General features: G+C 55.2%; 1 protein-coding gene across 6 annotated transcripts in view; it reads right to left on the bottom strand.

Moving 5' to 3' along the window:
• The window catches only part of FNBP1 (formin binding protein 1), a 63,560-nt gene that overhangs the window by 34,084 nt on the left and 1,530 nt on the right, over nt 1–27,946 (bottom strand). For 5 of the 6 annotated variants that reach the window (XR_001145157.1, XM_012721352.1, XM_012721353.1 and 2 more), the window contains exons 1-4: nt 19,906–19,956; nt 19,075–19,222; nt 4,146–4,208; nt 3,646–3,750 (exon numbers count right to left, since the gene is read on the bottom strand). Coding sequence is in view for 5 of the 6 variants with exons in the window: in XM_012721352.1 (XP_012576806.1) it covers nt 3,646–3,750; nt 4,146–4,208; nt 19,075–19,182 (276 nt within the window). In the remaining variant the exon portion in view is untranslated. Of the gene's footprint in view, nt 1–3,645; nt 3,751–4,145; nt 4,209–19,074; nt 19,223–19,905; nt 19,963–27,946 lie in introns of those variants that run through there. The other variant, XM_004677250.2, reaches the window with a different exon arrangement.

Below are 27,946 nucleotides of genomic sequence, written 5' to 3'. Positions count from 1 at the left end.
GCCGCGTCAAGCCCGCCAGCGCCACCCACGGGAGACACCAAACACGAGGACAGAGCGAAGCGGGGGAGACGGAGGAGGCAACGTGACCAGCAGAGACCACTGCATCAGCAGCGCCCGCCGGCTCAGCGCGAGCCGAGGCACAGTGAGGAGGCCCAGTTCAGCCTGACTCGTGTAATCCAGACCTCGGAGTAGAAAAGCAAAACTGAGAAAATGAACAACAAATGTCCATCACAATGGCTGACGTAGGGGGTCACTGGCCACCACGATGCAGGGCCGTGGGGCCTTTACATCTTGACTCAAGTCTATCAACCCTTCCGTGTTTCCATCTTATAGGCAAGGAGCGTAAGCACAGAGAAGTGACACACTCAACAAATGCTACAAGCCAGCAAAAAAAAAAAAAAAACAAAACCCTAAAGTTGGGAGGATTTGGATTAGGCAGTCAGCAGGTCCCTGCAAATACAGAGAACACAAAACTAAGAAGCCGCGAGCATGCATTCTTCTCAGTTACTTACGGGCATTGGCTAGACGGGAGCCTTCCTAGGCCCTAGGACAAAATCTCCACAGACAGGAAAGACTGAACCCCGGCTTCCTACAACCACAGTGCTACCGAACTAGAAATCAAGGACGCAGAAAATAGCTAACTCAGCCATACAATTAGAAGGTTTCAAACGCGCTTCTAGTTAAATCACAGGAAAGACTGCAACAGTAAAGATAACTGAAAACACGGGGGGGGGGTGTTGGTTTGCCCCAAAAGGCCAGGTTTGTCTCGGTGCCCCAAGGAAGAGGGCTTCTTGTCACCTTGATGTGCGAACCCGCGGTCCGGGCCCCTGGGCCTCGTTGGTGTGGCCGGGCTTGGGGCACGCGGGCGGGGCTGACCGCAGAGAGGCACTGAGTGAGGGCTGGGGGAAGGGCTGCCCTTGTCCAGGGCCTCCGCCTCGCCCTAGTCAAGACGAGAGCGCCGAGTCCTAGCTTTCGGCCTCCCCTAATCAGAGAAGCAATCTGATTGCTGCACCTTTTATGAGCCAGAAGAATGTCGCTCGAGTGGTCTCAGCCAGTTCTAGGCGCATCAGCAAACACCTCTATTTAAGGATGAGGTCACCCCTGCTTTCTGTCCCGGGAAGTCTCCTTACCCTCTCCCTGGTGCCACAGGGCCCCAAGTGCAGGCCGAACAAATACTTCATTGCTTCATTGTTCTGTAGAATCTACAACTATGTAAATTTCCCAAGCACATGTTTCTAGATTGTTTAAAATTGTTACTAGGTTTTCTTCTGCTAACCCATCTGAGGATTCTTCCAGTCTGGAACCCAGAGGGATGGCTTCCATTGCACCCCAACAACTACAGACCAAAGCTGTGGGTGGCAGATAAAGAGCACTTAACTAGGAAAGCTGGTACTCACACTTTCGTCAGAAAAGCTGAAATGAGCTCAGCATCTGAAGAAAAGGGAAAAGACGAAAGCACGTGAAAGAGAAAACAAAATGAGAAAAGAGAAGCAGCACAAAGATAAATTTGGTTCTTGGAAAATACTCAGATTTCAGCTCACGATTCCGCAAACGCCAGAGGGCTGAACAAACGGCGTCGGCGTGAGCAAACAGGCACGAGAGGGACAGCGGCCATCGTGGGACTGCGAAGCCCTGCGCCGGTGAAACGCCGCGGGCCGCCCGCTTGGAAACTGGATGAATCAGAGCTGCTTCTCGACAAAGACAACCCGGCGGCCCCCCAAAGAGGTGGGCAAAAGGAATCACACCCACAGTTAGAAATGTTCTGCAACCAACTGCAAGACCGAAGGGCCGGCTCGTGCCATCACAGGTACGTTGCTTCAGCTGAGCCGCAAACCAGCATTGCCAGCTTGAGGAAGGAGCCAGAGAAGACGGAAGTATGCAGACCGGTGTCAGCGACGCAAAGTCTAAGTATCGGCCGGCCGGATGGAGTCAGCCAGGTACAGACAAGCAGGAATTGAGTAACCACCGTGTGCTGACCGCAGTGGCCAGAGAAAGCACATCAGAGCCTGGTGGGTCTGTTCCCGAGCATGTTAATTGGCTCAATATAACCAAACTGACCCGTGCAACCTATCCCCTCACGGGCTCCAGGGAGCAGAAAACAAATCCGGCAATAGGCACATCAAGACAGACTTTAAAGAAAGAAAAGCCTGGTAAGATCGCTGGAGAAGGGAAAAGCCTTCACCTGGGGAACGCCCAGGCCGCCGCTGCAGACGCTCTTCTCCGCGAAGCAAGACAAGAAAGCAACAGCTTCTCTCAGGTTACAGCCGCGCAAGACGGGGAAGAGAAAGAAAAGGCACAGGGCTGAAGAAGAAATAAAATGGTCGTTATTACGGTCTAAACAAAACCCCCAAAATAGAACTAAAGATCCGAAACAAAAACCAGAGGCCCGAGCGGAGGCACCCGGCGGCCCGCACGCGGGAAAGCTGGCGTCTGCGCGGGACTGTCACTGCCGTGGCCCCGGGGACACACCACGCCCGAGGCGGTGAGGACCACGCGGCTTTCAGGAAGGCGGGAAAGGAGCAAAGCCAAGGCTCTGCCCGAGAGCCACACACTGGCGGGCGCGCTGGCCGGGGGCGCCTCACCGGGGCGGTGCCCTCAGCTCCGGGGACGCTGCAGCACGGGCGGCGGGCGGCTGGCGCGTCGGCGCCCGTCCCGTTCCTTCTCCGCCGCGCTCGGCCACAGCGAGAAGGGCTCCTTCGGCTTGCGTAAGCCGGGCTCACTGGAATGACGTCACCCGCCGCACCCCGGCTTCCGACTCACGTTCAGGGGCGCGAACTCGGCGATAAGAATGCGGGCTTTGCGCTGGGCTAGCGCCAGCTAGCACATCGGCAGAGTGCGTTTGTAAAAAATACGCGTGGTGTCCGCCTGATTCATGGCAATACGGCGGGGGGCTGGTTATCCGACGAGAACGTGGGGCCAACTGACGTCATTTAACTTCACTCATGGAGCTCGGGGTAAAGGCAGAGCCCCCCGCAGCTCAGGCGCGACCGGGGACGTGTGTTTTAGAGAGTGGCCCCTTTCTGAGGCAGGCCCGCCGGCCCCCGCACACGGGCTTCCAGAGGTCGGGCGAACACCTCAGGCACGCACCCCACTACTTTCCGACGAGCCCCATCTCCCGCAGCGCGCGAGAGCTCGCGGGTCGCGGCAAGCTCCAGGCTGCAGGGCAGACGAGCCTGGCAGCGGGCGGATACTGTTCCCGACACCCCGCTCCGTGTACCTGGCGAGGACGGCTTCCACAAAAAGAAAACTGGGCTCCCAGGGCACACACCGGGCCGCTGAGGAAGGCAGCCCCCCGCCAGACACCCCCTGCCAGCGCGCAGAGACCCAGCCGCCGGCGCCAGCGGGGCCACCGCAGGCCGGCCCAGGGCTCTGTCTCTGAAGGGCGCCCAACTGCGGGCGTCTGCTCCGGCTCCCCAAGGGGCTGCCCGTGTCTCTGGACAGGCTTTGGGCAGACGTGTCTGGAGATCACCCTCCTACCCTGCTCCCTGCGGGCTCCACGGAGCGCCCCGCTCCACCCCCCCCCTCCCCCTGGACCTTAGGTGGAAGGCCCAGGGCTGGTTTCATCAGAAAGGAGAACTTTGGGGCACGTGTGGACTGGGGGTGAAGGGCGAGGGGAAATGAAAGGGACTCTCGCTTTCACCTCACCTTTTCAACATCCGCTTTTGTGACGTTGATGTCGGCGTCCATTTTCTCAAAGTACTGCTGCGCGCGGTCAGCCTCCTTGCAGTCCCGCTCGAACCGTCGTTTACTCTAAAAGCAGAGGAAAGTGGGGCCGGCACCGGTTACTAGTGAGCCCGTGGGGCTCCCCGCGGCAGGGGGTTTTGCTGTCACCCCCCCTCCCCCCAAGGACCTTGCCCTCTGCACAGGGCGGGTGGACGCGCAGGCTGCTCTAGACCTCATTTGCGTCCCCCCGGACTTGCCCCTCCCTGGGGTTTCAGAATAAGCCCCCCACGTGCGCTCTTTGGGCGCAATGCTTTCCTTTGGCTCAGGCTTTTCTAGAAACAAGTCCATCTGAAATCAGAACGCTCTCGAAAGACCTTTCTTGAGTGCGTTTGTTTGCTTTGCACTCAGGGGTTGACTCAAGCTTAAGCACACTGCAATCGAGCAGGTCTTCAGGGGCGGTGCTCTGCCTGCCCCTCACTTACAGATTCCAGCTGCTTCCAGCAAGTCTCTATGTGCTGCTGCGCCTTCCGCCCGTCGTGAAAGTGCTAGAGGGGGAAACACACAGGGATTAGGGTTCGGCACCCCTCTTTCTTATGGAGCCCCTAAGAGAAAACTCACCCCCTCAAATAGCACCCAACTATCCACCTGCTTGGAGTAGCAGGCGTGCTCCGAGAAGCGAGAGTCGCAACAGGAGAGCAGGGAGCTCCCGCTAACACGCCGTGCGACGTGCTGAATTCCCAGGCTGACGCCACCGTACGGACGGCGGGAAGGCTCTCCGCGCCAGCATCCCCAGGTCTTGAGCTCATGGTCATCAGGAGGCATAGTGCAGACACCACACCATTCGCTCCCCCAAGCTGGACGACTTTGGTATAGTCACAGACATGCAACCACCCCACAAGCCATCATAGGGCGTTTTTATCACCCCAAGAGGGAACCCGGCACCTCCCGACTGTCACCTTCCCACGACTCCTCTCTGGCCCCCCAGCAACCACCAGCCACCGTCTGTCTCTATCGGTCTATCTGTCCTGGGGTCCCCTATGAAGGGACCGGGGCGTGCTGAGGTCCACGTGACTGGCGGCTGCTGGCAGCGCCCCAGCACGTCGTCTGAGCCCCAGGTCTCCGTGGCTCATCCACGCAACATGTCCGGTAGCTTCATCCTCCTCATCGCCATGTGAACCCCAGTGCAGGCAGAACACGTGTCTCCCCGCTTCTAGGGCACATGTGCGTCGCCTCCCCTGGGTCCCGGATCATACTGTGTCCTGGCGTGGCAGATGGTTTCACGCTTACTCCTTTTTATTTGACCTTCTTCGTTTGTGAATGTAACAGGCTTTACTTCCCAGCTCACCGTAGTGCTGTGACAGTAAGGTGACCTCTGTGCGCCAGAGTCTGTGTGGGCGCCAGTGGTGTGGGATGTGTAAGACACCACCGCCAAAATCCTTAGCTTTTTTTTTTTTTAAAGACTTATGCTTACAGAACTGGGGTACAGGCCAGAGGTGTGGTGGGTGGGAGGGTTCACCAGAGACAGAGCGGGGAGCAGAACAGGCAGATCGACTGAAACACTCTGCTGAGGGGAGCAGCGGGTGGGCCAGGAGAGGTCTGCTATGCCATGCAGGTCACTCCCTGGCCGGGAATTGAACTCGTGCTGCAGTGGCTTCGGAGAGCTTCATAGTGCGGTGCTTTAACCCGCTGCGCCACCAGGGAGGCCCCAAAACCCTTAGTCCTTTGCAGGACACCGCACGTATTCGACAGCCCTGCTAAATAATTTCCTGCTTTTCCTTAATTTTCATTTTTTATGGGTAATACCTTATCGACTTCACTGTTAATACAAATGTAAGTTCTGGGGGACGCGTGCAGGGGACAGGGAGACTCATCCAGCTGTTAGGCTGCGGTAAGTCCCTGGGGGACACTCAGGCGCCCCAAGGCTGCCGGCCCGTCACGGGCTCAGCTCTGCTGTTAGCAGCACGATGGTGAAGTTCTCTAGAAACTGGTCAGTGGGCTTATTAGCTCCTTCTCAGTGGGAGGGGACCTGCATTTAGCTGTCACCCACAAAGGCCCCGAGCTGGCTATGTGTATCCACTGGCAGCAAGGATACCCGTGGCTGGACGCAGCACCTCTGGGCTGCCAGGAGACGGGGTCAGGAGGGGCGGACGGTGGTGAGGGCGAGGGAGACTTGGACCTGTGGTAGCGGTGCAGCTGGAGAGAGGGCCGATTCTGGAGGTGCTTGGGCCGGGAAAGTCACCAGGTGCTGGCGGTGGGGTCAGAGGGGCCGAGAGCCGCTCCCCTGTCAGGTGGGCCCTGGGGGTGCCGGTCTGTGCTGTCAGAGAAGCAAGGGCCGGAAGCAGCTCTGAGGGCGAGCAGCTGGGGCTGAGCCTGTCGGCCATGTTTCTAGACACCTCCAGGAGGAGGCTCTAGAAGGCAGCCACAGAGGGTCACTCAGCGCGTGCAGCCCTGGAGGGTCAAGGCTGGACACATCGTGTGTGCGTAAGCCACAGCGTCAAGTGGGCCTCCAGTGGGAGCCGGATGAGATCACCAGAGGAGCCGGCGGCTCCCAGGGCATCTAGGCTGTGACATCACTGGTGCCCTGGGCGTCAGCCCCTTCCCGGCGCCCTCAGGCTGCTGTGCCCGGACTCGGACCTGCAGGGACCTCCCTGGGAATCTCGACCCAGGGCCCGGGGCTCTCGACCCAGGGTACGCTAGGTCTGCCTGGGAGCGGGAGCGGGTCTGGCAGGTCAGGGAGGGAAACTGCCCCTGCAGCTGCCCCGGAGCGTGCTGGCCCCCCGGCTCATCAGTGGGTTCCCGGGAGCGCCTCCCCGCCCGGCAGAGGGCACAGCAGCCCGGGGCAGGGTCGTCCCCACGTGTTTCCGGAGCCCCTCCTCAGCCTGTAATCGCACCTCTTAACAGCGACCGTCCTCCGATCACTGGGCGTGACTGTGCTGTCTGTGTAGGGCAGACAAGGTAGGCGGGGGAGGGGGGGGTGCGACGCAGGAGGACGGTGGGACACGGACACAAACAGCGTGGCCGTGCGGCTCTCGGCCCCACCTGGCCAGGCCTGGGCTGGGCTCTGCGGCCTCACGAAAGCTGAGGACCGGGGGGCTCGGAGGAGAGGGACAAGTCAGAGCTGTCTTCCCGTGAGAACAGTGCTCCTTTCTAGAGGAATGGGGCGTCTTTGGACATCGCCTTTCACTGATTGAAGCGCCTCTTTTTTTAAAAAGGTTGATGCCTACAAGAACTGGGGTGCAGGCCAGAGGTGCAGGGGTGAGCGGATTCGCCAGAGACAGAGTGGGGAGCAGAACAGGCGGATCTGCTGAAACACTGCTGAGGGGAGCAGTGGGGTGACAGGAGGGGTCTGCTGCGCCCTGTGGTCACTCCCTGGCCAGGATCAAACTCGTGCTGCAGCGGCTATGGACAGCTTCATAGTGCTGCGACTTTAACCCCTGCACCGCCAGGGAGGCCCCGAAGCGCCTCTTGACAGCGAGTTTTGTCCATCCATTCATTTGTTTTGGTCACTATGATCCCAAGAGGAGCATCATTTAAGTCTCACTGCGGACACAGATGAAACAGAAAGGGCTGGACTGACCACACAAGTACAGAGCAAGCCAGGGGAGGCCGAAGGCGCAGAGGGCAGCTGGGAAAACACGGACCTCGGGCGCAACCTCAAGCGCAAGCCAGTTTTGTGAACGTGGCACCTACTGCTTGAAAAAGAACTGGAGGGAAGGCGGGAGGAGCCGTCCGTCGGGGAGAGCCTGGCCCGGAACAGGCTGGTAGCGGCCAAGGCTCGGCGGAGCCCAGGCGGCGGCACCTGCCCTCCTGGGGGCCCCTCGTCCACTCTGACCGGTCACTGTGCCAACCGGGAAAGAGCCCCACCCCCGTTTTGCAAGCGGGGCCACCAGCCAGCACCCGACGGGGAAGGCATCTCCCTGCTCCCAAACATTCGAAGACGGACAGAAGGAAGAGCTGCAGCCCTCATTCAGACCGCTGTAGGTGTTTGCCCGTCTCTGCAGCAAGCCAAGCCCTGCCCAGGCAGCCCTGGGGGGCGGGGGACAGGAAATGCTCGCACAGAACCCACAGAAAGTGAGGAGGCGGCACAGGAAAGGCAGGCTGGCCGGCTCTATCTCCGCCGCAGACGCTCGCCTTCGACAGAAGGGCCCTTGGGAGGTCCGGGCTGCCTATGCCAGGCAACCTCTCTACCTTTATGCTTAAATGATGAGTCCCTCCCACATAGGACCCCCGAGCACCCCACAATTTGGTGCAACTAAAAACCACAATCTGGAAACCCCGTAGACAACATTTCATGTGTGTTAAGAAAAGACAATCAAGGTATTTTCCTGCTGGGCTTTCTTTCCCAGCCCTTGTCCCTCTTGAATATGTTTGGCCCTGACACCCACAAAGTCACTTGGTGTGCAGCCCGATCCCTCCGGACGTGAAGGGGCGGGACAGAGCCCTCCTGAATGGTGCCGGGCATCGGGTGACCTAAATAGCCGGTGTCCTCTGTGACTAGCCGAGCGGCCTCCTTGATGGGCGACTACTTGAACAAATGCAGCGTTAGGCAAACGGGCCAGATGTGCGTTGCTTATTAACCAACAATGCAAAGCATTTCTCCCCTGGACAGTGAGCAAGTGTGTACCTCTGAGCTGCAGACAAAGAGGAATTGTCCTCTGGAGCGAGATAATGAGCACTTCTCTCGGGGCTTTGGGTGAGGTCAGCGGAGCCCTGGGCCGCCATCAGAGCAGCGACAGGAAATGCCATCTCTGGGGACCCCAGAAGGCCCCCCACTTTCTCCTGTACCAAGAGGCTACAGTTTCTCTTCCGACGTCATAATAGATTCTTTTAAATGTCTGATGGGGCCTGAGGGGCAGCTACACTTACTGGCTTTCAACCTTTGGGTAGAATTTGAAAAACTTGCATATAAAGGCTAGACACAGGAAATCACTCTTCAAAAAATGTTTTAGGAATTTCCCAGTGATGGGAAGTAGCAGAGCTAGAAAATCACAAGCCACCAGGAATGAGCAGCATTCACTTAACAGGAAAATGGCAAGGACGAGCGGGCGTCACTGCTCGGCAAGAAATCCCGGGGCTGCAGGGCCCAGCAGGGCTGCGCATGCCCGCCAGGGTGCCAGGCTGCTCCCTGGGCATGGCCGTTCTCTGCCAAGCGGCGTCGGGAAGCAGCACGGCCTCCACCTGAGGACAGGCCCGCTTGTAAAGAAAAATAACAGAATAAATACCCCACCGAGGGCAGCCGCCACCTGGAAATTTTAGTAAAACGCAGGTTGCACAGCTGAAAGAAAGGAACACAGAGGCTTGGAAAGGGCAAGGAAAGGTGTCTCCAGAGAGCCTGTCTGAGCTCACCCTCGTTTCCTCACGCCCCTCAGCGGGCCGGCGGGGAGGCCAGACGCTCCCAGGCCTGACTCGGGCGCCCTGTTTCAACTGACCGAGACAGCGAGGGACAGCTCATTCTGTGGCCGCGGGGGAGACCGTAAATCACCTCGGGCCTGTCCTCACTCCCTCCCCGGAATCCCAGCCACTAACCAGGAGCCTCGCCACCCCCAGGAGTTCCCTCTGCTTTTATTCCGCAAGCCTGTAAGCCTGTTGCCCCACATTTAAGAAGCATCTTTCAAGGAACGGTCGAGGCTCAGAAACGCCTCCCTTTTAGTCCAGCTTCACCTGAATGCCGTCCATCTGGCTCCGGGCAGGGCACCTGCAGTGGCCTGAGTCCACGGCTGGGAGCAGGAACCGCCCTCCCTCCCCCAGGTTATTCCGAAACTCCAGAAATCTCCTCATCCGGCAGCCTTCCAACTGCCTTGGAAATAATCCCTTCTTTCAAATTTTTAAGTTCTAACTCCTCTGAAGATTCCCTCAACAGCTCTTGGAATGAAAGGATCTTAAAAATCGACCCAGGGTCCTCCCTGGTGGCCAACGGGTTAGAGCACAGCGCCATGAGGCTACGGCAGCCGCTGCGGCCGGCCGGAGTTCCATCCCCAGCCAGTTAGTGGCCCACAGTGCGAAGCAGGCCTCTCCTGAACCCCTCCGGACTCCCCTCCCCCCACTGCTCCCCACAGCAGTGTACTTCCTTTATCTGGCTGTTCTGCTCCCCACTCTGTCTCTGGTGAATACCCTCCCATACCTCTGGCCTGCACCCCAGTTTTTGGGTGCATAAATGAACAGATCTTTTTAAAAAATAATCCATTTTCATCAGGCAGGGACTCAGAGTCCCTCACTTGATCCCTTCCAAGGGGACAAAACTGTCATTTCCACGAGGAGAGCGGCCATTAAGAAGAGTTTAGTGCAGAGCCTGGTTGCTGGGTGAGCTTCAGAGATGTAATTCTGGACTGAAAGCTTTCACGCCCAGTCATGCTCCTTCACTCAGCCTGCTGACCGCTCGCCCACCAAGCAGACTCCGGGGCAGAGAGCGGCTGACCACACAAAGTCCTGTGTGTTTTTGAGGCTCGGGCAGGGCTGGGGGTGCATTTTACATAGGGAGGTCTGGAATGACAATTGAGTGAATCAACTGTGGGAGCGCTGTGCCAAGGTCTGGGGACCCCCCAGCCGTGGGCACAGCGAGTGGAGCTGCTCGGAGGCGGGAAGGCCTGGGCAGGGCGGGGAAGCTGGAGCCAGGCAATTACACCGAGCCCCGGATCAAACGGGGGCGCGGGCCGGGGCCAGGCTCCGGAGGGGCTCAGAGCAGGAGCCTGACGGATACGAGGTTGCGCTGGCTGCCAGCTGAGAGCGGGCTAAACAGAGCAGCCGGCATCAGAGCCAGCAGGAGGAGCTGCTTCTGGTGCAGAGAGCTGCTGGGCTCACAGCCTGCAGACCAGTGTGGGGCAGAGACCGGAGGTCCAGACGGGCTGGCCGGGGGCGAAGGCGGAGCAGGCAGTGCAAGGTTTGGCACCACAGTGTTTCCTGCAGCCAGAGCCAGCGGGGCTTGATGCTACAGTGCACCCCTGTCCACAGAGGAGCCCTTTCAAGGCCCCCAGGGGCTGCCTGGAGCTAGGGATCGCGCCGAACCCTCTCTGACCAAGCAAACCGAGATGAAGTCCGATAACCGAAGCAGGCACGTCAGAGGCCACCCGGTCGGGACCTGACGCAGCAGGACAGGCACGCCCGCTGCTGCAGTGGGCGTTAGGCGACTTCAGGCCGTATTCTGAGACCGTAGTGGGCCATGGTAACTGAAACCACAGAGCAGGGGGGCTGTAGAAGATGGGGTGTAGGAGAAAAGTTGCAGCTACCAAACACTTGGGTGGGAACAAGCAGATTAGAGAGCCGGGCTGTCCCCTGGAGGAGAGGGGCTGGGAAGGGCGTGGGGGTAGAGTGGGGTCTGAAGTCGGCTTAGCGGACACCTCTGGGGCCTCCCCACGTGGGAGTCAGGCCCCGGCCTGCCAGCAAAGGGCACTTCTGGTGGCAATTGATGGAAATGTCAAAGAAGTGGCAACGAAACTGGAGCACCAGGGTGTCCCTGTGACCATGTCCAGTGTTGCCATGTGTGGCCGGGAGTCCCCGTCTCCCACCGGTATTCAGAGTTCAGGCAGAGGGAGAGTGGCCTCTCGCTTGCTCCTTTCCTCCATCGCCCACCCCCATACTAGTCAAGTCATCCATGCAACCCACAAGCCTGACCCAGGTCCCGCGGGAGAGATGCCAACACCCAGCCTCGTTTTCTTCCCGGAAACCAAGGCCAGGATTCCAGGACCCAGATACGCCGCTGTCCCACTGGCCACAGAACCATGTTCCTTCGGGTGACCCCCACAGAGGGGACCCCCAGCTCTCACGAGCAGGATGCAACAGAGCACACCTGAGACAGAGCACACCTGACACAGGTGTCCAGGCCCTTCAGCAAACAAGCAGAGCTTAGTGCAGAACCACAAGGTGCGAACACGCTCAACCCACTTGCTGCCCCGTGCCTGCACTTCTGGGGACGTAGCCAGGAAAATATTGTCGCTAACACTGAAATTATTACAAAAAAAAAAACAAAAACGAGAGGGCCCTCCCTGAGGGCGCAGCGGGTTAAAGCGCAGCACTACAAAGCTGTCCGCAGCCACTGCAGCACGAGTTCGATCCCCGGCCAGGGAGGAGTCCCACACGGCGCAGCAGATCTGTCTCCCTGCTGCTCCCCTCAGCAGTGTACTTCATCGGTCTGCCTGTTCTGCTCCCCACTCTGTCTCTATGAATCCTCTCACAACCCCCCACAACTCTGGCCTGTACCCCAGTTCTGTTTGCATGAATAAATCTTTTTTCAAAGTTAAAAAAAAAGTTATTGCAACTATGTCTCTTCATGTAGTAACAGGAAAAGCACTAATGATATTAAATGGGAATGAAGAGAAATATATCTAGACTAAGATTAATAACTTATCTATTATTACCTATTATCTATGTATATGTAATAGATACTAGGCATCTATATAGCTTTTTTTTTTTAAAGATTTATTTATGCATACAGAACTGGGGTACAGGCCAGAGGCTCAGGGGCGGTGAGAGGCTTCACCAGAGACAGAGTGGGGAGCAGAACAGGCAGATCGACGAAGTGCACTGCTGAGGGGAGCAGCAGGCGGGCCAGGAGAGGTCTGCCACGCCATGTGGTCACCTCCGGGGCAGGCGGGGATTGAACTCATGCGGAAGTGGCCTTGGATTCTCAGTGCTGGGCTTTAACCTGCTGTGCCACCAGGGAGGCCCCCTATACAGCTATTTTTTAAAAAAGGAAATGGGTTTGAGGCTTTGAGGTTTTTTTTTTTTTTAAGGTTTATTTATACAAGAACTGGGGTACAGGCCACAAGTGGGGGACAGTGAGAGGATTCATGAGAGACAGAGTGGGGAGCAGAACAGGCAGATCGAGGAAGTACACTGCTGAGGGGAGCAGCGGGGCGACAGAGGTCTGCCGCGCCACGTGGGTCGCTCAATGGCTGGGGATCGAACTCGTGCTGCGGTGGCTGCGGACAGCTTCACAGAGCTGAGCTTGAACGTGCTGCACCATCAGGGAGGGCCCAGAGGCCTGGGGGTTTTGTTCTTAACTCAGAGTTTTAGTACCATTCTTAAGCCATCTTCACAACTAAATGAATCATAGCACACCCCCAAAGGGGAGCGTAAACAGAAGAAATGAAAGTTGTGTTTCCATGTGGTCAGCTTAAAGAGGTGCCAAATACTGTACTGACGGCTCGAAATTCCAGGCAAGCATAAAATCTCCACGTTTTACACCTTAAAACGAATCTCGCTGCCTTACAAAACTGCGTCCAAGTTATTTCTATTCACTGTCATGGGACACCCCAAAATTCTGGACATTGTCACGACGTACAGATTTACTGATAATTCCACAGTTGTGAATAAGAGAATGAAACGAGAGACATCACCAAGTCCCCGGGGACTCTGATTCACATCCGCCCGCGACAGGCCCCGACTGGGAGAAGACCAGCATGTGGCCAGCAGGCGCCTCAAGCGGAGCCCCCGGGCGAAGGGAAGCTCCATTCCGGGGGCGCCTCTGCTTCCAGGGAGAGCTGTCGGGGCTCAGCCCACAGGCAAGCGTCCACGCTGCAGGGTCCCGAGAGCGCGTCGGCTTCTCGCTCAAAGACCTTCCTCTTGGGAAGATAAAAACATGGACGGGGGAGTTTCCTGTGCCCCTGTGTCCAGGAGGCACCTCCCACCGTGCCCACCTAAGGGCCGGTCCAGGTGACGCGATGAAGAGACTGGGGCACCGTGGTGGTGGGCTAGGGTGGACGCACTGGGGCCCCGGCGGGGAGGGACTCTATATACTCACAGCAAGAAGCACCATGTAAGCCCACACTGGCTGCACTTAAAGTTAGTTTAAATGTTTAAAAAAGAAAGTGGGGGCCCTCCCTGGGGGTGCAAGGAGTTAAGTCTCAGTACAATGAGGCTGTTGGCGGCCACTGCAGCTCGAGTTCAATCCCCGGCCTGCACCCCAGTTCTGGTCTGCATGCATGCATGCATAAATAAATAACTCTTAAAAAAAAAAAAAAAGGAGGAAATCACTCAATGGAATACTACTCAGCTTTCCAAAAACATGAGCTCTGCCTCGGCCGTGCGGACGGGGCTGCAGTGGGACAGTGGCTGGGCCGAGCCGGAGAGTGCGGGCAGGGCGGCTGGCTCCTTCCGGAACATGAGCACAAAGGGAAAGAAACTGGCAAAATGCAAGGGAAGTAGCTTAGGTGGTGGGAAGCTGGGGGTGGCAGGAGGGGGCGGGGGGCAGCGGGGGCCTGTGGGCGTCCTGTAGCACCTGCAGGCGAGGTGTGGGCGAGATGACTCAGCGCCGGTGCCAGGGAGCGGCAAGCTGATAACACCTGACCTGAAAACCATCTGCTTGTGAAAACTGGGCACGCGTGAGCTCTGGTGTCCTGCAGACCCTGTCTGTGGGGAACACGACGGGTGGGTGCCCGCACACGTGAGCGCCCAGCGGACTGAACGCGGTTCAGAAGAGGCCTGAACGCCAGCGACTCTGCTGAAGCCGAGCCGCAGCGCTGCCCTGGCTCAGGCTGGAGGACGCTGGAGGCCGGCGCGGACGACTCTGTTATCACCACCGCTGCGGCCCAGAGGGGAGAGCAGCAGCCGCCTCCTCACCCTCCACTTCCTCTCCAGTGCACCCCAGAGGGGAAGGGAGGCCCCCCCTTCTGCGGAGTCATTCCCACCACACAGACTCTTGCGACACTCAGCTCTTCAGAGACAGGAAAATCTCGATGAAAAATAAACTTCTGTTATTCTGCTCTGAAAGCAGGAACGCGACCCAGCCATCACCCCTCTGGGCCTCTGTACCGCGTGACCCCAAAGGTCTGGTCCTGACGAGGCGCTTGTTTCTCGACCACCATGAGAAGCGCTAGTAGACCCTGACACTTAAGGCAGCCCGTTTTTAACGCCGCCCACCGGCTGGACGCCCTTAGAGTGGTCACGTGAAACTCACCGCACATACGTGAACTCTGCCATGTGCTCACGTGTGTCCGCTCCTGTGTTCTAGAGAAAACCTCCATCAGAAAGCTCTGGGGCGGGCTGGGCAGCAGGGCGCCCGTGGCCAGAGTGCGGGCACACGTGCCCACACCCCACACGCAGAGCCCCGCTCGGGCTCACACTGGCCCTCTGCAAGCCCCCTGCGTCCCTGAAACAGGCTCAGCAGCACAGCGCTGCGTGTGCAGTCACGCCGGTGCCCCCGGTCCTCATCACCCACATGGGGGCTCACAGTGTGGGGGGCTGTGGGGTCCGCCTCCTGGACTGGAAGCTGGGTCCTGCGCCCCCTGCCACACCCCACAGACCCCAGCGGGAGCTGTGTTGTGGACTCACGCCCAAGGGGGCGCACCCCTCTTCTGGGGAAGGTCTGGGCTCGCTGGGCTCACAGCACAGCAAAAAGACCCCTCCTGTCTCCCCGCTACACCCCTTCAGCAGTGGATTTCAGTCGGCCTGCTCTGCTCCCCACTCAGTCTCTGGTGAATCCTCTCAGCCCCCCACCTCTGGCTGTACCCCAGTTCTGTATGCATAAATAAGTAAATCTTTTTTTAAAATATAGCACATAAAGGGGTGGGCTAGAAGGTCACACAGCCAGAGTCAATATGCCGTTAGGCGCCAATGTCACTTTAGTGACACGTCCTTTTTTTTAATATAATAGTTTATTTTTACATCATTTTGTACATTTTTTAAATCTCAATTGTAATCCCCAGGTGTTTCCCATCACCAAGTCACCCGTGTGCCACAGTCAAGTGCATTCCTCTTCCCCCTCCCCCGGTTTTTGATCCCATTCCCCACTCCACCCACACAAAATGTCTGGTGTATAGAAGTTCATTATTCTTATTATTTTCTTGCCTGGTCTATTATACGAAACCATCCGGTATTTTTCTTTCTCTTTCTGGCTTATCTCACTAAGCATGATCCCTTCCAGCTCCATCCATGTTGCTGCAGAAGGCATGTGTTTGTCCTTTTTGGTTGCTGAGTAATATTCCATTGTGTATATGTTCCACATCTTTTAATCCAGTCATCTACTTTTGGGCATTTGCGCTGCTTCCATGTTTTTCCAAATGTATATAAAGCAGGAATAAACATGGGGGTGCAAGTATCTTTTTGAATCCGTGTTTTTGAGTGACACGTCCTTTCAAAGCACAGGTGGGGACATCGGCATGGCACACACAGCAGCGCCCCCCAGAGTGTGACCACTACGTAAGACGTCAGAAATGTCCCTGACGCATTCATGAAAACAGACACATTTGCTCACTGATATTCACTCTAGAAGCTGACAGGGCTCCCGAGTTTGCTGGCATTTCAACGTCATTACAGATGCTTCGAGACAGCCTGGTGTTTGCAGCTTCTTCCAACAGAACATTTGACCCAGAGGTGTCTTGTAATTTTCCTTAACATAAAGGCAGGATAGGTATTGGAAGATGTTACTTAATGAATGTCTGCACTACCTATAATTTACTCTCTGGATGACTATAATTTCTGATAAAAAAAAATGGGACAGAATTCAAAAGACAGATCCAAAAGACTATTAAAAAGCACCATGATTAAGCAAGTAAATAAAATAAAAGGACCCAATCGTAACCCTGCAAGGAAATACAAGGGTCCTCAACTGGTGAAACCAAGTCTGAGAACTCAGCCGAGCTGAGAACTAGGCCATGCACACGGTTCCAGAAGTTCGGGCTACAACAGTGGATGAGAAAATTCCTGTCCTTGTGGGGCTGACCTTCTATGATGGGGTGAAAGAGAAACAGACCTGGGCGAGCATGAAGTGTTAGGGTGGGGAGCCAGGCAGCAGGTAAGGCCGGGGGCAGGGGGCGGCTGAGGATGGGGAGGACAGGGGGTATGGCACTTTAAATGAGGCGAACAAGAGGGTGCTCTAGGCAAAGGTGAGGTTCCTGAGAAAGAAGTCAGGAAGTGAGTCTGCAGGTATCTGGGGGAGCTTTCCAGGGAAAAATGTCACGCAGGGGCCTCCCTGGTGGCCTAGGGGTTACATATCAGCAATATCACCCTGACCGCCCAACCTCGATCCCCGGCCAGGGAGTGACCCACAGGGTGCAGCAGGCCTCTCCCGTCTCCCCGCTGCTCCCCTCAGCAGTGGATCCATCTGTTCTGCTCCCCACCCTAACCCTGGTGAATCCTCTCACCCCCTCTGGCGTGCACCCCCGTTCTTCTACAAATAAATACATCTAGGGAATAAAGCAGAAAGGAGAATGGTGCAGAGGCCTGGGGCAGGCGCCGCAGGGCTGAGGGCGGCAAAGCAGTCAGGCCATTGGGCTCACAGCTGCTGGTCACTCCAGAAATAGAGCTGAGATTTCCGAGTAAGGCAAATGCACAGTCTTGTTTAGGGTGTTGGCCAAAATGCTAGGAAGGTCAGTCCAGAGACACGCTGACCATGTAACAAACAGGAAGAAGGATAAACTGTGCAAGGCCTGCGGAAGTTCAGGAAGCAGGGAAGAAACATCAAGTTCGGGGTTATTTAGTGTTTTTAGTGGAGTTATAAATAAGTACTGTAACTTTATTAAAATGAAAAGACAGTATTCAAAATAGGGCAACAAAATGAACAAAACCCTTCGTCCAACACCAAGCTCAGGTTTACTGTGTTTGCCCTAGGATCACATTTGGGGTGCGGGCTTCATTCTGAACCTCAGCTTTCTGCTTCCTTTACCTCATGTAAACGGAGCTCTTCAGGGCCGGGCGAGGACTGCCGTTTAGCCTGGGCTCTGGAGTGAGGCCGCTCAGCTCTGCACTCGGGCATCTTGGCTCCGTGCACCCCACTAGATGCCAGTAGCAACCACCCACCACCCACCTCCACCTTCACTTGCCCCCCGTTCCAACAAGGATACCTCCAAGACACTGGCAAACGTTACTGGGCCGGGGAGCTAAGCTGTGAGCCACGGAGACCATCGCTTCGTTCAGTGTGAGCCGTCGGAGATGCTTCATCTCAGCTTGTCAGATGTTTTGTTTATAACCGCTGGGTCGATCTTCAACATGTATCTCTTCCTAAGCAGACCCAAAGCCTCGTGCTCCATAGTTATAGTTGAGAAAGAACTAAAATAGGGTCTCCTTAGGTGGCTCAAGGGGTTAAGTCTCCACTATGAAGCTATCACCAGCCACTGCAGCCTGAATTCGATCCCTGGCCAGGAGCTGACCCGAGGGCGCAGCAGACCTCTCCTGTCTCCCCGCTGCTCCCCTCAGCAGTGTGTTTCAGAAGATCCGCCTGTTCTCCTCCCCTCTCTGTTTCTAGTGAGTCCTCTCACCAACCCCCAACACCTCTGGCCTGTACCCCAGTTCTTGTATGCATAAATAATTTTTTTTTTAAAGAACTAAAATAGATGCTCAAATACCTTCCTGCCTCAGAATCTTTGCAGCGCCTGCACCCTCCAAGAATGTTCCAGGCAGCCCCTCCGGTCTGGGGAAGCCCCAGCTGCGAGGCCCCTGTGGAAATTCAGTCCCACGGCAAGCACCAGCGTTTGGGAATCCCCATGACGTACTGCTGACACCTGTCTTTGCACCTTACGAAAACATATGTAGGAACATCGAATAGCATTGCAATTCGGTGACTATCTAGGTCATTACTTACTCTCCGTAGCATTCTAAAATCTCATCGAGGTGACGCTGGTTGGTAACAGCCTGCATGTTTCAGGTGTCCGGCATTATATTTCGACATCTGTCTACACTGCTTCGTGGTCACCACTGAACACCCCCTCCCGACCCGTGGTCACGGTTTTCTAACGTCTCCTCCATTTCCGCAGGGCCACGTCTCTAGTGACCACCAAGTCATTAAGGACTAAGCTTATGCGTGGCAGCCTTTGCTGACGACAGATATCACACTCCTCCCAAGCACTCGCTGCACCGTACAGACCAGGTGGCAGGCAAATCTCTTTGGACAGCACCTCAAGAATGAACCACACTTTCAAGGGTAAACTACACTGAGGTGTACACTTTTCCCTTTTGTTAACAATGAGAGCTACGAAGAGACGCGGAGGAAGAGAAAGGTCCTGATCACCAGACAGGATGAGCGGCTGGGGAACGGAGCAGGCGGGCGGAATATGCAGAATTCCTTCTGAGCACCTGGGGGACACTGCTCGCACTACGCAGCCCTTGCGCACACTGGGCCTCTTACTCTCCTGATGTCTGCCGTCCTCGAAAATAGCTAAGTACGCAAAGGCACCCTTGAAGCTGTGTATTACATGTCTGCCATAATAACTTTCTATTGAACGCTCCCATAATCTGGGGTTAATTTGTTTAACCCCAAATCATGCCGTCAACGTTTAGACCCCATTGTGTGTGTCACTGTTACTAACGCACCGTAGAATGTTAAAGACTTGGACGCGCCGAGCAGGGCACGCAACTTTTATGCGCTTCTCGCAGGTCTCAGCTGAAGACCCACCATCGGATGCGCGTCTGTGAACGTCAAGCTTCTGGGGACGACCCATCAGCTTTGGTCCTGACTGAGGAAGAAAACACAAATGCTCTTACCGACTTCCTCTCCTGCTTGAGCTCCTGCACGTAGCGGGCCAGCTCCACCGTGATCTGTGAGGTCATGTTCTCCGAGATGACCTCGTGCTGCCCGGCGTAGTCGCTCATCTCGTTCAGGGTGGAAACGAAGGCCTTGCATGCCGTGTACCTGCGGGCGGAGTGCACTTCCCCTTCAGACACCACCCCTGCGGTCTGGAGCCGCGGAATATTCGCTAATTAAGATCAGGCTGATTGGCATCGACCTCCCATAGGACCTGACAATTCACTACACGCCAGAGCGCTGCTCAGCAACAGGGCTCAGCATTAATTACAACGGAGACACTTTTGATCTCGGGAAGCCCAAACCCCACGTTGGAAGGTGATATTGGGCTTAGTCCAAATAGAACCCAAAATACACCTGCACGCTTCATGTGCTGAAGTGTGGACACGCGGCTCTAAATTAGATTTTTTCGGCTGTCCAGGTGAAGATGCCTTCGTTGCGACTGTAACGGACAGCTGTTTTTTGGAAGTGTGAGCAGTTTGAGAGAGACTCCAGCTACCACAAAGCCAAACGGAGGCTGCCAAGTACACAGGCCACACTGGCTGTACTCACCTAGACTATTCTGTACACTTTCCCCTATCACTGTCTCTAAAATAATCGGCAGCCGGAGTAGTGACTCAGTGTAAGAAAAGTTAATTGAGTTGGTTTTTATTATCCTCTCTGCCGATTTTAAAAGGACACAGAAATGGACAGTGTGATTTATTTCTACTGACATGTATTTCTCCTTCCCCTTCATAAGCCTCAGCAATCACCTAACCATGGTCGTGTAACTATCAACGGCAAATACACACCTGTATTCTTCTTCCTCCTTTGAGTTCTTTTTAGGTTGGTATTTCTTCGAAAGATTCCTAAAATGAAAACACAGACATCACCTTACACAGCCAAAGAAAGACTGAGAGATCAGGAACGAACAATCACGTGGGTGTTTCTGTTTGCAAGTTTAAAAAAAAAAACCACAAATGCCCACGGCTGGAATCCAGTCGTTTCCTTCCATCCTCCAACGTGTGTGATGAAACTGGGTGCATTAAGGGCTGTGTGGCATGGCTTCTTTAATCTCAAAGGGTTAAGGGACAGCAACCCAGAACAGAAGTGGGCACTAGCTGGACACTCACCTGAGCACCCGCACCTGACGCTCTGACCTGAGTGTCCAGACCTGTGCACACAGCAGGCTGCTCCTCTGTGGCGCTGGGGTGAGGTCTGCTCTCCCTGGGCACCACCCCCTCAGACCTACTTCAGCTGGTGTTTCTGCTTTAACTTCTAAGGCCAAGGGAAGCATAAGTAAGGTGTCCAAAATTTTAAATTACAAATCCACAAGGCCTCCCTGGTGGCCCAAGGTTTAAGTTTCAGCACTGTCACCGATGCAGCCTGAGTTTGATCCCCGGCCAGGGAGTGACCCCCAGGGCGCAGCAGACCTCTCCTTGTCTCCCCGCTGCTCCCCTCAGCAGTGGGTCTCAGTAGATCTGCCTGTTCTGCTCCCTGCTGTCTCTGGTGATTCTCACCCCCTGTACCCCAGTTCTTCCGCACAAAAATAAAATTCTAAGTGTCAGGGGCAGGTCTTCAAGGCCACATGGCTGCCACCCCAAATAGCCAAACGAGCTCCCGGTGCCGAAGTCTCCCTAAGGAAGTGGAGACCAGACTTGAAGGGGGGGTTCGGAGGCAGTGAAGAGCGCGACACGGAGGGGCTTCTGACCTCGAACAGGTCTGCACTGAGCAGCTGGCCTCTGCCCCCACCCCGCGCCAGGTCAGGAACCCAAGTGCTCTGGCTGCCTTTAGCATGCGCCGTCTGCACCCGATAGAAGAGGAGGTCAGCGGGCAGCGCGGCAGGGGCACCCCGCTGGCTTCTCAGGGCCTGGCTTTGGCTTCTGGGGTTCAGGCAGCGGGCCAGGCTGCGGGGGCTCTTCATGACAGCACTGCCTTCTCCACTTCCCATTTATTCGCCGCTGCTATTCCTCTTTCATAAAAGCTACTTTCATTATTTCGCATTTGGTATCTCCCATTTCCCCAGACTCTACAGATTTGCCTAGGGAAAACTGTGCGCGAGCACATTCCCAGTCCGCGGACCACTGCACACATGAAGTGAAATGGGACCGGTAGAGTGCCCTCAGCGTGGACTCTGGTGGAAAGGGCACTCTCGGGGGCCAGACCTGGGTCGAACCTGGGTGACACGTCGGGGCAGATCGGTGAGCACATCTGTGTTTCCGACTCCTCAGCTGTAAGTCCGAGCCGGTCGGGCGAGAGCCCCCGTGGCCCCTCCAGGGGATACATCCCGCCCAGCCCAACAGCGATCGTCGCCGTGAGTGAACTGCATTAGTTCACAATCGTCATTCACGTAACAGTGATGCGTCTAAAAAGTCTTTCGAGTCGGACGAAGGGGTGGAAGCAGGACGCGCTCACTTGAAAGCTGCCCTGGCCCGAGCTGCTCTTGAAGCTGTCACATCTGCGCAGCCAAGACACTGCCTAGATAGCCCAGGGTACCCAATGCAGCCGGACCCCAGAGAATGCCAAGGCAGTGTCTCCTCAAAGGCCGTGCCTTAGAAAAGAGCAGCACGAGTAGAAATTGTGTGTGCTGAGGGTGCAGGAGGGTCTAAGTTGTCAGCACAGCGGCTCAATGGAGCTGGGCCGGGTAGGAAGCAGCCGGCCAGGCCGGGCCCACTGGGCTCGAGGTAAGCCGAGGGCTGGGCGAGCAGCAGACTCCGACCCGACGGTCAGCACAGCGCCCTTTTGAGAGCGAGGACTGAGAAGTCAAGCGGTTTACACGCGAGGTATTTTTAGTGCATACTTTTTAGAAGAAATTAACCATTTCTTCTGTTCATACTAACTTCTGAATTGAAAAGGTCACTTTGAATTCAGACCTTATATGAAATTCTTTCAAAACTGCTGTTAAAGGTTTATGCAGGCCCTCCCTGGTGGCGCAGCGGGTTAAAGCACAGCACTAAGAAGCTTAAGCCACTTCCGCATGAGTTCGATCCCCGCCTGCCCCGGAGGTGACCACAGGGCGTGGCACACCTCTCCTGACCCGTCCACTGCTGAGAGGGGCTTCATAGATCTGCCTGTTCTGCTCCCCACTCTGTCCCTGGTGAATCCTCTCACCGTCCGCATCTCTGGCCTGTACCCCAGTTCTGTTTGAGTAAATAAATAAATCTAAAAAAAAAATTTAAAAAAAAAAGGTTTACGCAAACCCACGTTTTGTTTTTTTTTGTTTGTTTGTTTCTAGTCCTTAGCAACCATAAAAATAAGTTCCCTATGCACAGAGTGGGGGGAAGCAGCTTGGACAGTTGCAGGTAAAATCAGCACTCTCGAAGGTTCCTTCTGTTGCCCAAGTCCTGGACAGGATGAGAGGCTGGTTGGGGGCAGGGGAAGCCCCCCAAGACCTTCCATGCTGGCCTGTACTGCATTCAAAGTACTCCGTAAAAGCACCCATGAATAATTCACTCCACAAATGCCAGCAGAGAACTAAAAGCTTAAGGGATGTGGAGGAGAATTTCAAGTCTAAGACTATTTCTCTTGGTAATCACTAAAAAAAAAAAAATCCACTTTCATTTCACTCTGGAGATGGGCTTTCTGGCCCTCTCTGTATAAGATAGTTAAAGAAGAAGTAAACAAATAAACCACAAAACACATCTTGAAACATATAGGGTCTTCCTGAGAAACTGTTGTTTTATGCTCTTAACTTGCTCTGCAGACGCTGCTTAAAGGTAAGGGGCTGTCTAGCTTGGGAGCGGCCCTGGTTCTCAAAGGGGCCAGCCAGCGTGTCCAGGCCCGCCAGACGAGAAGGCCCTGGGCCGGCCCCAGCAATGCTTTGTTTTGTGTTGTTTTTCTTTTTTTATTTGAAAATTCACCACAAGATTCCCAGATACAAACAGCTGAATACAACTCAGTCGGAGAATCACGCTTGTCTGACAAAAGGAAAAAACTGAAAGCTGGGAAAGTTTTCAACAACAGAAAAGAAAGCTCTGCTGAGAGGATCAGGACTGGCCCGCTGGGCAGGCTGGGCACCAGATCCCTCTGGCTGAGGCCTGCCAGCCCCGCCCTGTCACCAGAGGGCACGGAGGGAGACACAGCCGGGAAGGATGTCCGGGGAAGGATGTACGTCACCTGGGGATGGTGCTCCAGGCACTCCGTGACAGGGGAGTTCAGCAGAAAGGCATCCGAGAACAGGAGGAGGACCTGGGTTCCACATTTCAGGGCTCCAAGCCAAATGCACGGTGGTGGGGAGCACCCCAATCTAGGGATCCCCAAGGACTAAGAACCCCTTTGCAAAATCAAACAGAAACCCTAGCAGAGTCTCACAAACAAAGCTCAGAGTCTCAAAAGCAAGATTGCCACACCCAGCCTGTGCCCCACCCGTCCCCCATCCCGAGCTCAGGGGTGGGGTTCAGCTAGAGGCAGGGCCAGCTGGACCACTGTTATAATCACAAGAGCTTCCAAGGCATGGGCCGAAGACCTTCAGCTTCATCTCATCAAATCCCCTCCGCAACCTCACAACCTCGTAAGGCAGGGAACTGCTGTTAATCACCTTTCACAGATCGGTGAGATGAAGCTCAGCCCCATCCTCCTGTTACTCGGAAGAACCAAGCCGGCTCCCAGGCATCGGAGGGCCAGAGTGTGTGCTCTTAACCTCTTTACTAGAGGAACGTGTTAAGATAATCGTCACTTGAAAAGCAACCAGTATAATCAGAAAAAGACAATCCAAAGAGCAAGGTGATGTGTGGAAGGAAAAACTGTATCCCCAAAGTGTATAACCCAATAACTAGAACAGAAAAGATACTCAGATATAAGGGGGGAAGTTCCCCTGAAACGGATGAAGGGTTGAATCTACATTTGAAAGGGGTCTAAAGAAAGCTGATAAAAAGTAACCATGGAGCCCTCCCTGGTGGCCAGGGGTTAAAACTCCCCACTATCAAGCTATCTGCAGCCCCTGCAACATGAGTTCAATCCCCAGCCGGGAAGTGACCCCCAGGGCGCAGCAGACCTCTCCTGTCTCCCCGCTGCTCCCCTCAGCAGTGGGTTTCAGTGGATCCGCCTGTCGTGCTCCCCACTCTGTCTCTGGGGAGTCCTCTCACCACCCCCACTCCCGCATTCCTGGCCTGTATCCCACTCCTTGTATGCATAAATAGTACATCTTTTTAAAAAATAATCATCTAAATGAGGTGCATAGCTTGGTGAAGTTATCCATTGCTAAGTCGAACCCCAAGTCCACATCTATGGTCAAAGAAAGCAAGTCATCTACAAGAAGAACCTGGCTGGCCCCGGACTTTGCCACCAAAAGACAGCGCAGGGAGGCAAGTTAGAGGAGGAAGATGGAGCCAGAGAACAGCCAAGTTGAGGCCAAGCACAGTAGCATTCTCAAATGAGAATTATCCACAGCGCTAACGGGGGGGGGGGGGGGGGGGGGGGGGGGGGGGGGGGGAGGACACGGACGGGACGACGACAACATTCCTATTTTTCTATTTTTCTTGATGCCAAGAACAGAGGTTAGGCGACGGTAGAAGGCATGATGGGGAGCATAAATCTATGTTTAAATATAGAATTAAAGCAAACGAACCGTGGGGCTCACGTTACAAACCGAGTTACACAGCTCAACTCAAAGAGGAAGCAAAACAGGTAAATGTTATTTTCTTGGTCTCTCCTAGCAGCGAGCCAGTGTGTGTGTTTAAAATGACAACAAGGAAAAATACCGGATGGTTTCACTCATAGCTGGAGTATAATGGACCAGGCGAGAAAATAACAAAAATAATGAACAACCATATACCAGAGACATTCTGTGGGGGTGGAGTGGGGAATGGGATCAAAAAGGGGGGGGTAAGGGAGGGAAATGCACGAGACTATGGTGGTGGCACAGGGGTGATTTGGGGATGGGAAACCCGCAGGGATTGCAATCGAGATGTAAAAAAAAAAAAAAGGTGCAAAATGATGTAAAAATAAACTTTGTAATAAAAAAAATAAAAATAAATGACAACAAGGAGTTAAAAAGAATACAAACATTGAAGGCTCCTACAAGTTTTTCATAACCTCTTGGCTGAATCTTGTAAGTTTGTTGCTTACTTAAAATTGGACTAACCCCCCCCCATTTCACTTGAATGTCTTTTTGCAGTCAAAGTAAAGGGTATGTACCTGCACTATTCCTTAGAACTTGACTTTTTAAAGATCTAATTATTTATGCATACTAGAGCTGGAGTACTGGCCAGAGGTGTGGGGGGGGGGGGTTGAGAGGACTCCCCAGAGACAGAGTGGGGAGCAGAACAGGTGGATTTGCTGACACCCACTGCCGAGGGGAGCAGCAGGGAGACGAGAGGTCTGCTGCGCCCTGTGGGTCATTCCCTGGTGGGGATCGAACGCGTGCTGCAGTGGCCGCACTTCAATCCCTTGCACGACCAGGAGGGCCCTGGAAAGTGACTTCTACGCAGCCACCCCGTTTACAATGAACTCCGATAGAAGGGAGAAAAAGAACTGGACATGAAGGCCTGAGAAATACAAATGGTTCAAGTGTATCAAATCTTGCTTCCCCTCCTTCACAGGTCACCACTCAGGCACGCTCAGACTTACCAATTTGTAGTTATCAAATTGGCAACAATAAGCAAAGACCAGGAACCAGAAGCTCTGAGGGTCAAGGTCAAAGGCAGAAGTGCTCAGGGTCCCAGCCTCCGAGGAGGCGATCTGGCAGAGGCCATAGGAACTGGGTGACACTTTGAGGACCTGTCTCTACAGGGCCTGGCCAACTGCAACTTTGTTCAAAGTGGCAAACCAAGGAACAATCAAGGGCCCACAGGTCCAGCCAGTGGCGGAAAAGCCAGGGCAGGCCACTGACCGCTGACCGGCTGGGGAGGCGGAAGAGAACGCATCTCCCTGCCTTGTGGGCTTAACGCCCCCCTGGAAGGATACAAAAGAAACTGATAGCGTTCAGCGCCTTGCAGGCAGGGGTAGGAGAAAGGACACTTCCTTATAAGCCACTGTACACCGTTGGGATTTTTAATCACATGAATTTATGCTCTGGCCAGAGCAAATAATTTAGTTCTTAAAAAAAAGAGAAGAAAAAGAAATAGTTGCTCTGGGCAGTCAACAGTTGGGTTTCATCTGGGTCATAAAAGATGCTTACAATTAGGTGAGGGCCTTCCCCCACGGCCTGGAGTAAAGAACTACAGGGTCAGAAAACTTTTTCTGCAAAGAGCCCACGGGTAAAGGTTTCAGACTTCAGTAAAATCTAGGTCACACTCAAGTGGTTTCTCTTGCCAAAACTATTCAACAGCCACTGTCCCCCCCAGAGCAGTCAAGGGTAATACACAGAGGACGGGGCCTGGCTGTGTTTCAATAAAACTTTATTTCTACAACCAGGCAGGGGGCGGGCTTCCCATGGGCTGAAATCTGCCTGCCTAAAGCCCTAAGGATCATCGTCTGCGTCTAAAACAGGGGAGCTGTTCCTACTGATCTACTGATCCTACTGATGTAGAAAACAAACATTATCATGACAGATGCCTTCTCGAAAAGGTCAGGTTGATGCCGGCACCCCCGGCCAGCATTTGCGGACTGTGCTCCAGGCACAAGGCCCTGTGAAGATGTCCCTGCCCCAGGACCTTGGCACACACTGATTCTCGGCCTGCAGAGCTACTGGCAAATCTTTCCATTTAACTCAGCTGGTCCTCAGGGCTCCAGTCGGGGCTTTTCCCCTGGCCAGTCGGCTAAGGCCCCCCGCCCCCTCATCCGCTGGTCACGCTCTACTGCACCACTGACAGTCCATCGGAGGGAGATGAGGCTATCTTTTAAGTGCTCGCTATTTGCATGTGGTCCGCTCTCCATAGGTGAGCTCCCGGGCTCGGGCACTGCCTGCGAACTCCCTTGACATGTTTGTTGTTCTGCTTGTTGTTAAACGCTCCTCACTCACAGCCCAGCGTGGAGCAGACGTGTCATTCTCCTCCCAGCAACCAGAGGCCTGGAGGCAGCCTCTGGGTTCGTTCTTGCTGCAACTATTTACTGAGCACGCTTGATGGCCCAAAAAAACCGAGCAGACAGTGACATCTGAGCAGACTGGATTTGTTCTGAGTGAAGTGTGGAGCTGCGGGCACTTTGGACAAGCTCCAAGATCCGGCTGCTCTGTGGGCAGCATACAGCAGGGGCAAGGGAAACCAGGCAGGACAACCCAGCAGGAGGGGCTTGGGCCGGCACAGCTGAGGAGGCAGTGCAAAAGGCTTGGGTCCTGGAGAGATGTAGAAAGTAGCGTCCCAGGGATCGACGGGGGGAGTGAGGGACAGCTGGGCTTGAGCAGGAAAGACACAGTGGCCCATGGACAGCAGGGCTGCCAGGCAGGGGAGGCAGAGAGAGGCCTTGGCTGGACACTCCCTGCAGGCACCTCTCTGCTCAGATGCGCTGAGCCCTCCACGGGGAGGTTTCAACTGAGGGTGTCTGGAGCGCGGCACAGAGGTCTGGCTGGGAGACACACTGGCGCCATGGCTGAACAGATCACGGAGCAGGTACATGGGGAGAGAGGCCGGGGCGCCCGCTGGGAGCCTGAGGAGAGGTGTCCAGCCAAGCAGGAGGGCGCCAGAGCCACGGCTGCTGACATGCGGGGGCCCATGAGGACTGGGGGCAGGTGGGGGGGCTTTGGGTCGAAGAGCACGAAGGTCGCCGTGCCCTTGAGCTGTCCGGCAGAGTGGTGGCAGCGCGCAGCTGAGAGACGGCAGGCCGGGGCGCCCGAGAAGTCCCGCTGCCACGGGGCGCAGAGACAGACACGCAGGAGCCGGCGGGACCGTGAGCACAGGACTTTCCTCCTTCCCTTTTAATGCGGGAGACACAACATGGCATCTGTGTGATGGGGGAGCGAAGGGCCGGACGTAGGGG

Source organism: Condylura cristata, unplaced genomic scaffold (genome assembly GCF_000260355.1).
Source record: "Condylura cristata isolate star-nosed mole 26May11 unplaced genomic scaffold, ConCri1.0 scaffold00006, whole genome shotgun sequence".
NCBI classification, from domain to species: Eukaryota; Metazoa; Chordata; class Mammalia; order Eulipotyphla; family Talpidae; genus Condylura; species Condylura cristata.
Note: the sequence above shows the minus strand (reverse complement) of the source record. Positions and strands in the feature narration are given on the sequence as shown.